This window comes from Apodemus sylvaticus, chromosome 7, assembly GCF_947179515.1.
Source record: "Apodemus sylvaticus chromosome 7, mApoSyl1.1, whole genome shotgun sequence".
Taxonomy (NCBI): Eukaryota; Metazoa; Chordata; class Mammalia; order Rodentia; family Muridae; genus Apodemus; species Apodemus sylvaticus.
In genome coordinates, this window is record NC_067478.1 from 13299576 (window position 1) to 13317674 (window position 18099).

Sequence of the window (18099 nt, forward strand, 5' to 3'; positions counted from 1 at the left end):
CCTACTCATTCCACCTGAAAACCCAGTTCACGGGTGTTTAAAGAATTCCAGAGGGGGCAGGAGAGGGGGCAGGGCTGAGCAAGGCTGCTCTTGCAGAGAACCCTAGTTTGGGTCCCAGCACCTGCAGAGTAGCTCGCAGTGTTATGAAAATCTGATGCCCTCTTCTGGTCTTGGATGCTGCACTAATGCACATGTGCATACATGCATGTAGTATACATACACATACCTGCAGGCAAACAGCTCATACTCATAAAATAAAAATAAATCTTAAAATAGAAAAAAAGAGTTAAAAACAGGGCTGGAGATGTAGTTCAGTGCAGGGCTCCATCCCCAGACACGTGCATACACCACACACACACACACACACACACACACACACCACATCTCTCTCTCTCTCTTTCTCTCTCTCTCTGAAATAGAAGATATGTCAAAATCAAGGGCTACAGAGGAGTCATAGGTAACTATTTCTAGCTATCCATACTGCAGATAGGCCACATAAAGTCATTTATTAAACACTGGCTCTACACGAGTGTGTTAATTGGCCCTGTGCTGGGCCGGCCTATGGCGTGGCTGTGGAGGGCTTGCTGGGCCACATCCTCAGCCCTTTTTATCCAGACTTGCTAACCTGCCCATTAATCTGTATTTTCTAGACTTCCTACAACTGAAAACAAAAAAGCTGTATATATACTTAAACAGCAATTTAAATTTAAATCCAGATGTCTCAACAGAACAAAACAAAACAAAGCGTGTGTATATGTGTGGCAAATATGTGTGTGTGTCCATAGCAAGTGTGTGTGTGTGTGTGCAGCAAGTGTGTATACACATATTTAAATTTAAGAAGAGATAAGGTTTACATCAGCTGAGCTGCACCCCAGAGGGCTCCCAGATAAGAACCTGAAGCCCAGATGCAGGGCCTATGGTAGAAGTGCTGTCCTCTGCTGACAGCCATTACTGTCTTAACCAGAGCAGTTGTGATGACCCTTCTGATGGGGCCTGCTGACAGTTCCTCACAAAAGGAGAGCAGGAGAGGGCCATCATTCTCTCACCTGAGATCCCAGCCACTCCCTCCTGAGTTCCGCCCATGCTGGGTGTGATGTGACTGTTTTGGATCACCCAGGCTCCTGTAAGTAATCTCTCCCACATCCTCATATACGTCAGTCCAACACTGGCTGGTTCCCAGGCTGGACTTGGATGGACCTGTTCTTTGCTGTCATTGGTGCCCTATCTGGTTTGTTCAGGTCTTCCCAGAAAACGTTCAGGTAACAGGGATACAGGGAGAGGCTGCAGAGGCCAATGGTCCTCACCCTGGGCCCAGCCATAGCTCCACAGAACACTGCAGGTAGAAGTGCTCTCCCCACCAGGCTGCCCGGCCTGCAAATGCCTGACTGGTTCTTCACAGGCCTGCCACATCCTTTAGCCCGCCCTTGACCTGAGCCAAGAAGATGTGGGACAGTGGCAGGGATTCTGTCCCCTGTGGAGCAGCACTGAGAGGGTGGGGCAGGACTCGGTCGGGTCTGGGGAGCAGGCGAGGGCAGGGGCAACTTCAGTTTCTCACTGGTGACACAGGAGGTGGCACAAGCTCACCATCCCACCCTACTCATCAGATGGGAAGCAGGGAGGGGCCCAGTCAGCTCTACTCCCTTTCAGCTGGGAGATTTCAGCCAAGTGACTTCACCTGCCTGACTGTGGTTACCCCACCTATACACCACACCCAGCCTGGACCCGCCAGACGATTTCAGAAAAGAACTTTGAAAGAGCGGAAGAGCATGAACACATGAGCTATGACTTTTTCCCACACAGAAAGGGAAGGCCCCAGCGATGCTCCCACTCTTCCTACTCAGTAGGGACACGCCCGCTGCAGGTCACAGGGCAGTCAGATCACTCTGGTCTTAAGCCAGCCTTTCTTAACTTGTTCTTTCCAATCCCAGCCTGCGCCTGAGAATTATGACTCTGCAAAGGGGTGCTGTGTGTTATGTCCCCATGCTGTAGCGTTGGTGAGAGAAGGGAGCCAGAGCCTTCCACTGGCAGGTGACAGCGATACCTGGAGCTGGAAAGTGGGCGTGGCCTTGTGGTCGCCAAGAAAATAGGGTAAAAGCATGTTTAACCTATGACATGCTTTGGTACAAGGACCCTGGGGCCCCATCTGGAGATGAGAGAAGCCTAGTGTTTGCCAAACTAAGGGGTTTTGGCACCTGGCCTGGGGTTGGGTCTCAGCAGGGTGGGACCACTGTCTTCAAGAGGGTCACAAGCACATGGAGCCGGAGAACAACCTTTCCATCCCCTGAGAAGGCACGCCAGTGGCCTAGTGTCTTTCGCAATAGGGGACACACACTCCAGGGAAAACCCACTGAGGCCTGCTGGATCTAGGAACCAGGATGCAGGGGCAGGGAGTATAGTTCAACATGGTGTGTGCAGAGCCATGGGTTTGAGCCCTAGCGTCACACCCAACAAAGACCAGAAGGCAACGCTGCAGGGAAGTTGTTTGCGGTGACTTGCTTGGCCAGGCACTTAGCATGGTACACTCCCGGGTCAGATATGGTATGAAGCTACCTGTTCATCCTGTTTCTCGGCCACAACCCAATGGACCCTCTATAGGGCAGAGCCTCCAGGCACTTAGCAGAGAGGACTCGCTTTTGGAAAGCAAAGATAGCTGACCTCTGGGGGCCAGAGGTGTCTTTCCTCCCAACAAACACAAGTTTAACACCACTGGGGCTCCCCACTTCCTACCACAGGTTTGTCTGTGGGGAACGGGACAAGATTTATCCTAGGAGAGAAATAAAAAGTGTTTCTTATCCATAGACTCAATGAAATTCTAATCAAAATGCCAGCAGGTTCTCTTTCTCTTCAGTTGACATCAACAAGCTGGTTGTTAGAGGGGGTAAGGGCAGAGAAGAGTTTGGAGACAGTCTCAAACTGTAGTTCAGGGTAGTCTCAAACTCGCAACAATCCTCCTGTCTCAGCCTTGCTAGTGCTGGGATGCCGGGTGAGCCACTGCATCCAGCATGGCTATAAAGTTGATAAGGAATGACAGGATCAGAACAGCCGAAGGAATTCTGGACAAAGTCTTATGGACGATGGGACGGCCACCCAGGGCAAGCCACGAGACGCCCGCTTGGCTGGGGAGCAGGGGCAAGACCCCAGGGTGCTGGCCCCACTGCTCCTCAGCTGCACACCCTGGCCTGGCCATGTTTCTGGTTGGACAGCTCGGTCTGTGAAACGAGGCCACTCGGCTTCCTTCCCACACTATCTAAGCTGCCAAGTGAACCTGGCTCCTTCTCGTGGTCACATGCGTTCATTTCTATCCCATGCTGTTTCCCAGCTACTGTCCTAGTCGTAAAGTTAGCACATGTGTTCTCTAAGAGCTAGTTAGGCAGGTTCAAGCTCTGCCTGTGGGTAACCATCTCAGGAGGGAGGGCCACCAAGTGTCTTCCTGCTGCTCAGAGCCCAGCACAGCTTGCCAGCTGGCCGGGAAATATCCTAAGTTCCCCATCAGGGGAAGCAAGTGTTCTTTCATTTCTGATTGGTTAGCTGAAGATAAGTCTCTACTGCTTCACCAGTGTTAACTGCAGCCACCTCTCCCTAAGCGCTCATACTGTTTCTTCCTAGTAGCTTATTACAACTCCTCTTGTAAACAGCCTGTGTCCCTTTAGGGAATGCCACTACCTACTGCTGTCTCCAAGGTGTTTGCAGCAGTGTCCTGCACAACACACAGCAGATACGCTGTGAAGCTGGTAGGGACTGAGGAACACGCAAGTATCATTTCTAAAACTGAGTGTGGATCCGGAACTTTCTCTTTGCTGCAACACCATCTCTGAGATTCAGCTACATGGTGGTCCAATAGCTGAGTCTCTTACTGACCCACCTATTGCTAACCAGTGTCCCTTCTTTCTCGGGAAGGAAGAGGATGAGAAGAGACCATCTAGTGTATCAGAGACAGCCTGGAAAGGAGACTCAAGACTCTAGCTAGAACCTATGAACTGAGAACCCATGAACAAGCCAGAAGGAAATGCTCCAGCTTCTAGGTAGTGGCTAAGAATGAGGGAGTGTGGCAGAGACGGCTCAGTGGTTAAGAGCACTGACTGATCTTCCAGAGGTCCTAAGTTCAATTCCCAGCAACCACATGGTGGCTCACAACCATCTGTAATGGGATCTGATGCCCTCTTCTGGTGTGTCTGAAGATAGTGAAGGTGTACTCATATACATTAAAAAAAAAAAAAAAAAAAGAATGAAGGAGACCATGTAGGTACCTACCCCAAATCATACAGGTCTGGGGGCACGTGACAAGAAACCCCAATGTGCTAGGGGCTCCCCAAACCACAGAGCCCAGTGTAGAGCCTCTCAGAATAGAGAGCTGTTGACATACTCTGAACCCAAGAGATATGGCAAGGACCTCGAAGGACTGCCTACAGGATGATGTAAAGGCGTCCTAACGGATGGTGGAGATGAGCAAGCTAGCTGAGGCCTGCTCTTCGAGTCATGAAGCTGATGAGGGGCTGTGGCAACAGGAAGGCCTGCTCAGGTATGACAGCCAGGCTCCTCGGGGAGCTCTGCCTGCCCACAGGGCCATCCTCCCTTCTATACGAAGTATAGACTCCAAGTAGCAGTACCTGTGCATGATGGAAGCTGTCCAAAAGGTAAAGAATGAATGAATGAATGAATGAATGAACAGGTGCAGGCTGAGAAGGGAGGTGTGAGTAGATGATCAGAGCTTTGCACACAGGTGAGGCGGGACCTGCTTTTGCAGGGATGTAGAACACACAAAAGGTACGTGGCAAGACTGAATGATGTAATACACGGTTAGAATGCGACCCAAGCTATCAGCTGGACCACAGGTTCCTGACCTGTAGGTCTCAACCCCTTGGGGTGGTCACAGAGGTCGCCGAAGACCATGGGGAAATGCAGATATTTATACTACATTTGCAACAGCAGCAAAATTAATTATGAAATAGCAATGAAAATAATTTTATGGTTGGGGGTCACCATGATGTGAGGAACTATATTAAATGGTTGCAGCACTGGGAAGGTTGAGCACCCCTGGGCTAGACTGTAAGGAAGGCCTACAGGGACAGCCCTAACTAGTGAGAGGGTTGATCTTCTCAGGTCTGAACACGGCAGCCGCATGAGCAATGTCCCTGACCAGCACTGGGCAGGTGTCAGTGGGGAGAGCAGGGCAGTGTGTCACAGAAAGAGCCCCCGCCCCACCCTGCCCCGCCCCCAGGCTCTACCTGTGCTTCCCAACTTCCTCTTCTTCTCTGAGCTGCTTGGTCTGTGGCTCCCCATCTTCCCTGTCCTGTAAAAAAAGAAAGAAAACCACTGCTCAGGTAATCTCTCCTACAGTTCATATCACCTGGGAAGCCAACGAAGACAGGACGGTCAGGACTGGGTATCTACCTGATGGGTGCCGTGCAGCAGCCTGGCTCTCCCCTGCTCTCTTCCTTAAAACTCTACAGTCCTCCCAGCACTTGGGAGACAGAGGCAGGCACACCGCTGTGAGTTCTACGCCATTTGGGTCTACATAGTGAGTTCCAGGACAGTCTATACAGAGAGACCTTGTCTCAAAGTTAAATTGAACAACAGCAACAATAACAACAAAGCCCTCCACAATCCCAGCCCAGTCCCAGGCACAAAGCAAGCAGGAAGAATGAGAAGAACTTAGACAGCAGGGAAGGGGCTGGCCAGGGCTAGGTGGCCACCAGCCACCTTCACGGATCTGGGTGGAACTATGTGTTGGGCTCTAGGGAAGGAGGAAAAGATGGTCGCCAAAAACTAGGCCTCTTGGCCTTCTTTCCAGCCTAGAGACTTCTCCAGAAAGGCCCATGTGGATCCCTTCAGAAGTAACCCAATCAGGACCAAGCTTGAAACGACGCTCACTGCCCAGGTCTGTGGCTTACTAAGTAAGGGAGACGGAGGCAAAAGTCCTGTAACAGTCTATGGGAAGGTTTCTTCTAAATCTGGTTCTTTCTTCCATGTGTGCCTGCTTGTGTGTGCATGCGTGCATGCGTGCGTGTGTGCGTGCGTGCGTGCGTGCGTGCGTGTGTGTGTGTGTGTTGTGTACACATGTGTACTTGCGTGTGTGCGTGTGTTGTGTACACGTGTGTGTGTGTGTGTGTGTGTGTGTGTGTGTGTATACATGTGTACGTGTATGTCAGAGTGCACATGGAGGTCAGAGGACAACTTCCAGGAGTCTGGATAGGTTAGGACAAATTTCAGGAGCTCTTACTCTACCATATGGGCTCCTGGGACTGAACTCAGGTTGACAGACTTGGTGACAAGCACCTTGACCCACCGAGTCATCTTGCTGGCCCTAAATCTGCCTCCCCAACCCCAGTTTACATAAGGCATGCTTAGTTCAGTCCAGATACAGGAAGCTTGTGGTCCAAGTGCCCTGAGGACTGTACCTTAGGGACGCCACCAGGGCCGCTTCTGCCTACTGCACCAAAGGCGCTCCTGGGTGCTCTGCTTCCAGGCATCACTGTGGCAGGACAGACTGACCACCGGCATGTACACACATGTACGGAGCCATGCCACAGGCCCAAGGCTTGAACCAAGGCCTGGCATTGAAGCTTACACGCCAGGACTAGCCCTCTAGAAGATATTCCACTCACTTTGTTCCTGGCAATGGACTCTTGCTGGAGTGGAGATCTGAGAAGAAACCCGAAAGCTTCCGCTTGCAACCTGTTGTGATGGCCGACATGGTGCTGGGGCTGACACTGGATCTTAAGTAGCTGCCTGTACTTCCTCTCTTAGACGACCTGCACAGCACTGACGGCTGCTTCCCTCTGGGGTCACAGCTACCAGTGCTCACCTTGCAGACCCAGGGCAACGACAGACACTGCCATTCCTTGGCCATATGACCTACGGAGCCCCGGCTTACTGAAAGCCTTCCGAGATACAATACATCAAGACCCAGCCCCAGCCCGAGGCAGCAGGAATGAAAGGAGACATCACGGCTTTCCTGGGGTGAGGAGGGGGAATCTGGGTTCCCTAGGACACACAGATGGGATTGGGAAAGGCTTCCCAAGGGCTCAACCTGAGCAAGGGTAGTGTGTGGCCTACAGAACAAAGGATCAGTCTGGAGAAGCAAGTCAGCATTCTGAGTGGCTCCTAGGTAGAAAGGGACCTCAAGGGGCTGCGCTGGCATGGTCCTCCCTGACTAAAGGCTTGCCCACAAGCTCGCTACCAGGCTTCTCTCTTTTTTGTTTTTGAGACAAGGTCTCATTATGTAGGCTTGGCTGGCCTCAAACTCATTGAAATCCACCTGCATCAGTCCCCTGAGTGTTTGGATTAAAAGCGTGCTGACATTTTAATAGCCCCTATGAACAGCAGATCCCAGAAGTGTTTGCCTCAGGGGAGGGGCTGGGAAACTGCTCCCCGGGTTAGAGGTGGTAGCACAGGTGCTCAACCCCACCCCTCCAGGAAGCTTCTTTCTGGAAGACTCCGTGCAGCTGACGGAAGTGGGCAGATCTGTGTAAGAAGGATCCACCAGGAGGAGTACTTGGCCCACACTCTGCCCCTTCCTAACCAAGGGCAAGGTTAAACTCAGCCAGGGCCAGGCTGCCACTGCCATCTCCAAAAGCCCTGGAAACACTCAAGTGCTCTGGCAAGGGCCAAGTTACTCATTAACAAGGAAGAAAACACTGAGGAATCCAAGTGACATTTTTCAGACCTCCTAGCCATCTGGCTGGCAGGTACAGTGTGGTCCACACAGTCAGTTCCCCCATTTGAGAAGCTGAGTAGGGCAGAGACCACAGGTAGGGGACGGGCGACCACGGGTGGCAGGAGCGGGTGAGCAGTGCATTGGGCACACAGGTGGGGACACGGTGCCTCTCAGGAGGGACAGCAAGCATGCCTGAGACAGGAACTGCTTTGGGCCAACAGCCAACTTAGGTCACAGGCATTGCTGCCCCACTCCAATCGACTCCCCTTCTAGGGATGCTGAGAATTCTGCACCCCACCCCCACGCCAGCATAGGTCACCCCAGCCTGAGAGGCTAAACTCATGAACTTATGACCTCAGAACTAGAGGAATCACAGGAGTGCCTACCTGAGGGTCTCAGTCTCAGTCCAACTGGGGGTGGGGCAGATAACTCAGAAATGGCTATCAGAGAAAGGAAAAATAAGAAGAGATGCCCACAGCCACAGGACCTGTAATGGTGGCAGCAGATCTGGATCACGGTCGTCCGAGCCTTCCCTGGAGTTCTTTTTTTTGTTTGTTTGTTTTTTTGGTTTTTTTAGATTTGGTTTTTTCGAGACAGGGTTTCTCTGTGTAGCCCTGGCTGTCCTGGAACTCACTCTGTAGACCAGGCTGGCCTCGAACTCAGAAATCCGCCTGCTTCTGCCTCCCAGAGTGCTGGGATTACAGGCGTGCGCCACCACCGCCCAGCTGGAGTTCTTGCCAAGATTAGAAGCAGCCTATTGAGAGAGTTACTGTTTCTAAGACAGACTCTGACCTCAGCCCCCTGTCCTGTCTCCCCACATAGCTTAGACGTTGCTACATATGCAGATCCAGCCATAGCTAGCCCGAACCACCAGTGGATACCCAACAAGAGAGGTGGCCCAGGGCTCTCACATCTAGACACGCTGGGATGAGAGCCCTAAACCAAACCAATGAGTCTGAAGCACCCAGCCTTGGATTCAAGACTACCCTAGGTTATGAACTGAAGCACTTTTATTAAATGTTTCTGCTCTTAGAAAGATTTAATTACCAAAAACTGCCCACATTTTAAATACTTTCCTACCATCATTGCTTAACATATGTCAGTTTAGTGTATAAAGATACATACACTAGACTATCAAGATGTTCAATTTTAAAAACAGCTTTTCTGTGTATTTGCTATGGATGTCGGAGTGCACATGAATGTGTATAGATATGTGAAGGCTACAGCTCAACCTTGGGGGTCACTCCTCCCGGGCCGTGTGTGTGTATGTGTGTGTATGTGTGTGTGTGTGTGTGTATTTAATGTGTATATGTATGTGTCCATGTGTGTGCATGTGCCTGCAGAAGTCAGAAGAGGACTTCAGATCTCTAGGAAATGGGGTTGCAGAGGGCTGGGAACCACCCCGTGTATGCAAGGGATCAAGCCCCAGTCCTCTGAAAGAACAGTAAGTGCTCCCGACTGCTGACTCATCTTGGCAGCCTCCATCAATCTTGTTTTATTGAAACACATCTCTCAGCCACCTGGGACTGCCAAGCATGCTAGGTAGCTAGCCAGTGAGCTCAAGTTGCCAACTGTCTGCTTCCTCAGCACTGAGATGATAGGCACACAAGGGCACACCCAGCTTTTTAGTTTTATTTATCAGTACTAATTACATTTATTTATATATTGGGTGCACACATGCAGAAGAAACCTTTAGGGACTCTCTTCTTTCCTTTAACCATCTGGGTCCCAGGGATCCGAATTCAAGTAAATCATCAGGCTGGTGGCACAACTGACTGCTCCCCAAGGAGCCGTGTTGCTGGCCTAGGTCTGGCTTTTTACAATAGTGCTGTGGATTGAACTAAGGCCTTAGTGCTTGTGCAGCAAGCAATTCACTGAATGATTCCTCTCCCCGATGCTTATTTCTCCATGAGTCAAAAAGCAAGACCAAGCATACGTTCCAGATAAATTATTTAATTTGCTGGTGTAGAATGGCCCTATAATATCACCACCCCTTTAGTATCTCTGACACGTGTGGTGATGTCACAGATGTTAGTAACTGTATTTTACCTATCCCTGTCTCTGGATCAGGGGTGTGGGGTGGGGGAGGGAGACAACAGGGTCATGATATGCTGTAGCTCAAGTGTAATTGCCGAGTGCTTGGATCGGAGGCTTCTGCCACCTCGCTCTGGCTTCTTTTCTCCTTGTCAGCTCGAGCTTTACTGACCTCTGGGGAGGCCTCTACCTGAGCTCCTCACGCTTGACACTGACTTTAATGGTGGCCTTGCTCCTCAGCGCCTCTCCTGGAAGGTGCCTTCACTAGCTGAGCTCTGGGACCCTGTCCAGACGGCTGGAACCTGGGGTTCGATCCTCACCAGACACAGGAAGAGAGGGAAGCAGAGGGAAAGCCACCACCCTTTCTCTTGCTGCCCCTCCCCAGGTTAGTAAGACAGAGTGCATCCTGTCTTGACCTCATGGATGAAGGAAAGAAGGCTACACTTTGGTATCCCCAGTGTACTCAAAGGAACAGACCCAGTGAGGAGGCTTTGCTGTTTTGCACATCCGGGGAACTGGCAATTAGAGAGGGAGGCAACCCCTCAACTCAATTCTTGATGTAGCATGGGGCAGGGTACCAAGTGCTTCAAGAGAACATTCCTGGGAGCGGTGACTGCTTGGCAAAGCCTGGCATGGCCTGTAGGGCAGACCACGCAGCCGGCCCTGCTGGGGCCTAAGGAGGTCAGGAAGGGGTGAAAGGGGTGACAAGTCTTCCTCTAGTTCTGCCTACACTGACAGCACGTGGGAAGAGAACAGACTGTGGCAAGCCTGCCCAGGGCCAAGGGCCCCAAAGATGAAGGCTCTAAATTGAGTGGCCAAGGAACAAGGTCACCTCTCATCTTGAAATGTCCCACGAACAGCTTTTCGAATCCTGAGGCTCTTACTTCCAGGACGGAGTTAAGGGATACAGGTATGGATAGGAGAGGGCATGCCAGCTGCTGACAAGATGTCCTGCCACCCTTAATCTACTCCTGAGGCCGCTGGAGAACCAGCAAGAGCTCATAGTACAGACTGCTTCTCAATGCAGAGAAGACAGCCCACATTTCCATAGGAACCGGCCCTCTGTGTGTCAGTCAAGAAAAACAAGGCCTTGAGCCAGGAAAGTGGCTGAGTGGGTAAAGGTGCTTATGGACAAGCCCGACGCCCTGAGTTTGATGTTTGGTGGAAGGAAAGCATGCTCCTGCCAGCTGCCCTCTGACCTCCACACACACGATAGTGTGCGCATACCAACCCCACCCCACCCCACAATAAATAACCTTCGAAAGACATTAGGGAAAAAAAGGCCTCAAAATCCTTCCCTTCCCATGCAAACAACCCCCACCCCCACCGCCCACCCTGTCCCCTAAGAGGACAGTGAGAGCCTCTGCGGTTCTAACTCGAGGTAAGAAAAGAGTGACAGATGACATGCGGTGCCCAAGGCAGGGGCAGGAAGAAGCTGGCAATGCTGGGGCAAACCTGGTAGCTCCCACAACAGCACCCTATTGCCTGTCCTAAGAGCCAGGGCCACCTCATGACGGGGTGGAGGTACTTCCTGTTGGGTGCGGTGGCCCATGGGAGCTGTGTTATAAGGGCATTTAGTAGGGTAGGGCAGCCACTGATGTCTGACTCACCCTGAAGATGGGGTGATAAGCTCTGGACTGAATAGCACCAGGCTTGGACCAGAAACTGCAGGCTCCTTATGCCCAGAGACTGGGGGCGACAGCAGGGGGATCACGAGAGCCGGTCTGACTTCTCTAGGCAGACAGATCCCAATGAACTGTTGGTTGTGCTTCCCTTTCTGGGTCTCCAAAGGCAAACTCTAGCTGCTGCCAGGGACCCCTGTCTGAGGGTCCACTCTGAAGGCAACCTGTGTGTTTGGGAAGGCACCTGTCTTACCTGTCTATACCCTCAGGCCCGACACCTGCTACTCATAGAGCATGTGTGCTCTAGCTGACAACCCAGTGGGAAGTCAGGCTGCACTGTGTGGCCTTGGGCAAGTCTGGCCTTGGTTTCCTCATCCCTGAAAACAAGGACAGTCATGGTGACATCATCAAAGTATTACAAGACAGAAATGATGAGGGAGAAAGGAAAAACCTGCAGCTTGGGTGGGCAGGTAGCTGCCAGAGGAGCAAGGAGGAAGGACTGTAGATTGGATGCAGGGCTGCAGTCCTGACAGCTGGCATCTACAGGGCTGGCAGGGGGCTTCCATTCCCATAGGCTGTCTCTGATGCTCTCAGCAACCCTCTGAACAGGAAGAGCACTGTATGTCCTAATGCCTGCTTCATCAGGGGCATGAGGCATGTTAGGGCATGTTAGATGGTGCCTTGGAAGGGATGAGGAGATGGTTCAGCAGTGAAGAGCACTGGCTGTTCTTCAAGAGGACTTCAGTTCAATTCCCAGCACCAACAGGGTAGCTCAAAACTATTCAAAACTCCACTTCTAGGGGGATCGGACACCTTCTTCTGGCCCCCATGTGGGCACCAAGCATAGACATGGGTCTTCTGGTCCCTCATGCAAAATTCACAGAATGTGACATGGCAGGCTGAGGCCCACCAGGCCAGGGGTAGGTCACAGCAGAAGCCACAGGTACAGCTAGTCTGTAGAAACCTGTGGACAGAGAAAGAAAGAACGAAGTGCCTGGCTGGCGGCTGGCGGAGCAGCGAGGAAGCTGGAGATAAGGCCCAGGACGAGAGCGGAACTGGGTCTGAAGTCAGGCAGCACAGGCTGCAGAGACTGGGAGGAGGCAGCGAGGCTGAGACTGTGGTAGTGACTCACCAGGGAAAAGAAGGTGCCTTGGAAGGAGGTGGCAGTGCTGTGGGGGACAAAGAGAAAGGGTGTGGCAGCTTTCACGCAGACCAGAGTGGAGGCTTGAAATGCGTGCAGAGGCTGTCAGGGGTCAATGCTGGCCAAAATATTCTCAGCTTTAGGAGAGAGGGCTCCTGGTTGCAGAAGAGAGGCAGGACTAGACCCACTGTTCCTTGAGACCAAGGCAGCAGCATGCTGGGCTAATGCAGCTCCTGCCTGCGGCCTCACAAGGCTGTGACCCTGGGGTCACTGCTATCCTGTGTGCGGTGGAGGAACACGGGGAGCCGGCCTCAGGCCAAGTCAGCTCTTGTTCTTTCCAGAAGTGCAACTGGGCATCCTGCCACAAGTGCAAGGGAGGCGGCAGGTGACTCCTCCCGCATACTTCCTTTCTAAGGCCACGGATCCCTGGTGCTAGGAATTGTATGCATAGCAAGCTGGGGGAAAGCACTAGCACACACTGAGACTAGCACACTGAGAATCCAAGTGTGATGGGGATCCTTACCCCAGGTACCCGGTCAGATTCTAGGGCCTACACACACAGCCACACACAGACAGACACACACAGACACAGACACACACACAGATTTGAGAGGGTACAGCTTTCTGGAGAAAAGTCCAGAACGCTTTTGGATTCTTAGAGGGCAGGGTTGGAAGGGGGCAATGGCACACGGACCCAGAACAAGGCAGGGATGGTACCGACAGCATGACAAGAGGCAGTAGCTCTCTAGGTGGCTGGGGAGAGTCTCCAAAGTACACCTTCCTTGTCCTGTCTGTTCAAGAATGATTGGGAGGGGGGAGGGGGCAGGGGGCAGAGGGAGGGCAGAACAGGGAACAGCTGGTACAGATGGGTGAGCACACATCCCTCCCAGTGCCCAGGGCTTCGCCCTCACCAGTGGCAGCAGGAAGGAACCAACTGGAAGGTTAGGCAGAGGGCACAGCAGAAACCACAGTCCCCTTTCCTTTACTGAGAGCAGAGCAGAGCATTTCACCTGGGCAGCCCGGATCTGAGAAGCTCTGAACTCCCGCCTGGCTTCTCCCTGTAGGAAGCCCTGAGGCCTACAGGAAGTCTACACCACAGGCTTGGACTGAGCAGGGGACAGGCAAATCCTGATATCAATCCTCACCCATGTTGGGGTTGTAAGCAAACTGCAGGACCCTTTTTGGGACAGGTGACCCTGGTGGCACTTCAACAGGGCTTAAGTAAGGGCATCAGGTCCACTGTCCAGGGCAAGCCTTCTGTTCCATGATGCCTACCTACTGTAGGAATGCTGACTGGCACCATGGTAAGGTCCAAATCCTGTTGCCAACAGGGACAGGACAGGCTCATACCCAACTCTTGCGGTATTTTTCCTAGGGAGTCGGCTGTCCCCTCACCACCCAGCACTTTGGTTCAATAAAACCGAAGAGAGCTGACAGCCAGCTGAATTACTAGAACCACGACAGACTCTACCAACTGAGCCACATCCCAGCTCAGTCTTAACCATTGGAGAGAACAGGAGAGATAAAACTTAAGTAGGGTCAATAAAACAAGAAAGCATCCATCACATGACTTGGAGGTGAGCTGGGTGCAAACATTCACTTCTGTCCTGCTTTTCCTACTCGTGAGCGATAACATTATATAGGCAACTTACTTAAATTGAGTAATACTGACATTACTGAACATAATCAATTTTATCCAATTAACCACTGCAAACATTTATAAGGTCAGCATTCCTTCCTGTTTTCGCAGCTGAGCAAATCAGAGGAACAGTGTAATTAAGTAACTCATCCAGAGTCACATGGCCTGGGGTTGCCAGAACCCCCATGGGGCAGGGGGGAGGGGTGGCCTTCAGGCTGCTCCTCTCTGAATGTCTACTCCGTGCTCTGGCCCAGTTCTTGCCCTGACATGGCACACAGCTAGTCTCAGTCAGTCTGTCTCTGTATCTCTTTCTATGTCTGTCTGTCTGTCTGTCTGTCTGTCTCTCTCTCTCTCTCTCTCTCTCTCTCTCTCTCTCTCTCTGACTGACCTGGAGCTCTCAATACAGACCACGATGGCCTTGAACTCACAGATATCAAGCATGCCTGGCCTCTCCATTAGACTCTAAAGTACTCTTACGACACATCCCAGGGTTGAGCAGGCTTCTGATGCTATCCTAGAGTGATATAAGCCAACTACCAAAAGCCCCAAACACAACCATTTCTGGGTCCAAAAAAAAAAACTCCAGTTCAGAAAATCAGAGTAACGGGAACAATTCAGGCAGAGGTATTCAGAACAGCGCTCGTCACAAGGGATAATTGGAACTGTGACGTAGTTCAGCCTGCTGGGCACAGTCCAGAGGGCCAGCTGCTCAGGGAAACAGACTAGAGGATGTGAGGGCACAGCTGAGCCAAGGTTGCTACCATGGCCAACACCACACTTAGAAAAGGCTAAGACTTGATGGGGTGGAGCTGCACAGCACACGACTGTGTGTAAAATCTTTCCATTTTACTTCTATTGTCAAAAATTTAGCAACGAACAAAAGCAACCAGCAAATCCAGACGCAAGGGACTCACTGTCTTGGTGGCCATGCTAACCCTAAACTGTTTCCAACCCTGACTGGGGAATAGACCTCAAAAGCCTAGTCAGTGTCTTAGGACACGCCCTACCCCAGCAATGCAGGGCACAGACAGGGTTGGCCAAGGCCTGCACACCCCGGTGAGGCCTGCACACCCCAGTGTCTCTCTGTAACCTGATACACAGCAGCAGACACAGCAGATACACCGGGCCTGGCTCCCTAAATTAGCAGAGGCACCTCCATCACACAGAGCTCATTATTCACTGAGCATTTTCAGCTAAGATGCTAACTGATGCTAAACAGTAAGGTAGGTCACCCCCATCCTTCCCACCTGGCTTCACGCCCCTTTTTTCTTGGAGGGGAAGAGCTGCCTCAGCTGCAGGCAGAACTCCTGACTGGAAGACTCCCTCACCCACCTCAGTCTCGTAGGCCGATCACAGAGCTGAGGCGGCTGCAGACTTTAGAGTGAGTGCCAGCTTCCGGTGGAGATATAGCTGGTCTTTGGCTACTTTTTGGGTTCTTCTTTCTTCCACCCTTCTCCACCTTTTCCCAAGCATATCAACCCCCTAACACTAGATAAGAGAGAAAAAAGGACAGAAAGGAAAGGGGGTTGTTAGACTACTTCCTAATGATTGGAGTGTCGAGTTCCTTGGGGTTAGTTCAATCTTCGTCATCGGGATATCTAGTTTCTTGTCTCTTATTCGTGCAGGACTACTTAACAAACCGTGACCAACAGACAACGACTCGTCTTACCTCTCTGGGTCCTAGCATTTACACAGTCTCTGAAGAGGCTCTAAAGTTCAAAATGTCACACACTTACAGGAACTATCTGCTGCTGGCAAAATCACACCCCTGCTAGAGCACGAGGCAAATCACAGTCAGTTGCTGGGGACAGTCTGAAGCAGCCCGCATCCCATAACTGGATTAAAACAAAAAACGTATTCTTAAAATAGTTCTGTGTTATTGTTTTTTTAAAAATAAACTGAAACTCCAAAATTGTTACTACAGGAAGGTGCCTGGGACCTCTTCCAGGACTTCACGGGAGACAGCCAGGGAAGGGTCAACTGATCATCAGCTGCGGGCCTGGTGCAGCCAACCAGAATCTCTGTTCCTGGTGGCATTAGGCAATGGCTAGGCCAGGCTGGAAGAGCACATGGCTTCCCCTTCCTCCATTGCATCCTGGGATGCAGAGGCGGAGCCAGGGGGAGGCCCATCTCCCCAGTTCTCACCATGCTGGGATCTTATATAAATAATAAGCAAGAACCCAGAAAACTCATGGCTCTGCAGGAGACACCCTACACCTCCCACACACATCTAAGCCAGTTCTGCTTATTTGTACCATTTCTGGGTCCTCCCAAAAGTTCCTTGACAGCTACCAACAGCTTCCACTCTTGTCGGGCAACACAGGCATCGACGTCAACAGCACCTATGACCTAGGCTCCATCAAGTGTTGGAGCAGGTGCACAGAAGGGAACATGCAGAAAAGCTGTAGCCCATTCACATGAGCTGTCTGACCTCCACATGCATGAAGTGGTGGCACAAGTCCTCTCCTGGGTAATAAACCGGAGGGTTTTGTTGTTGTTGTTGTTGTTTTGGCTTAAACAGGATGTAAATCAGTTGGCAGAGTGCTTCTAGTAAGGAAGAAGCCTTAAGTTTGATACCAAGTACCACAGAAACCAGGCCTGAGTGGTACATGCCTGAAATCTCAGAAACAGGGAGGCAGAGCAGGGGCTTCAAGAGTTCAAGGTCATCCTCAGCTATAAGAGACCCATCTCAAGACTAAACAAGAGAAGCAAACAAACAAACAAGTAAACAAACAAGAAACAGGATGTGACAAACTCAGGAAGTAAAGGAACTTACCACACAAATCTCCTGACCTGAGTTCAATCTCTAGACCCCAGGGAGGAGAGAACTGACTTTTCCAAGACAGGGTTACTCTGTGTTGCCCTGGCTGTTCTGGAGCTCACTGTGGATCAGGCTGGTCTTGAACACAGAGATCTGCCTGTAGTAGGTCTTATTATTTTGGAGGTTGCTACAACCTCTTGTTGTCTTTAATACCTACTAGGAGTTTCTACTCCACTTCACACTATCATTGTTCCCAGATAAAAGACCTTTAGGTTTATAGTAACCCTTAAAGCACTAGAGCTCAGCAGATATCAACCCTCCGTGCTATTTTGCCTCCCTGCCTGTGGGGATCCCCTAGATATCACTTGCCACGTTCTGCCCCTTCTACTCCATCAGGCCAGCCCTCGGGGCCATGTGCTCAAGATTCGCCTACCCTGTGGCTACCTCCTTCCTCCTTCCTTCTTCCTCCTTCTCAGGGTCCCTGCCTAAGACTCCAAGCCCAGGAACCTTCACTCTGCCTCCCTCGCTTCTGCCCAGCTCATGATGTAGACATCTTTATTAACCAATCCGGGATAACTTGGGGGCAAGGTTTACATAGCATCTTTTACCAAACAACTCCAAGTGTTGGGATTAAAGGTGTGTGCTATCACTGCTGGGGGCGAGAACTGACTTTCTTAAAATAGGTTGCCCTCTAACCTCATACATGAGCAGTGCTACCTCCACTGGCCAATGCTATAGCTATGACACAAAGTTCTTGGCGGTGTTCAGTTTCTTCCAAGTCTAATACCAACTAAAATCCCCCCTTTATTCTCTATGGACCACTGACAAAGCCCCAGTAGCCCACGCCTAAGAGTGTGGCAATGCCATTGTCTGACTTCATGAGCCCCCACGGAGTTCAATCTGATTAATATCACCAAAATGATTAGAGTTGGAACAGGACACACCAAGACCAAGTTCTCAGCACAAAGGAGATTTATTTGCCTCAGAGAGACAAAGGGCAGGGATAAGAGACAAAGACAGGAGATAGAGGATGAGGGAGAAGGAGAATGAAGTATTGTTCCAGAGGACAAAGGACTGCCTCTGGAGAAGGAGGACACATGGCCCACCAGCAAAGGGTGCTTTATAAAGGGAAAACCTGTGTTAGGTTAACTAGGGCAGCCAAGATGGGCTTTGATCGCTGGGCTTCAATACTTTAATAGCTGGACCTTGGTGGTCAGCTTCAGGGGAAAGTGGCCAAATAAGGAA

At 51.2% G+C, this 18099-nt stretch overlaps 1 protein-coding gene across 1 annotated transcript in view; it reads right to left on the reverse strand.

Annotated features, from left to right (window-relative positions):
• The window catches only part of Ccdc12 (coiled-coil domain containing 12), a 48223-nt gene that overhangs the window by 10327 nt on the left and 19797 nt on the right, over positions 1 to 18099 (reverse strand). The window contains exon 2 of the mRNA XM_052187120.1: positions 5226 to 5290. Coding sequence (XP_052043080.1) covers positions 5226 to 5290 — 65 coding nt within the window. The remainder of the gene's footprint in view (positions 1 to 5225; positions 5291 to 18099) is intronic.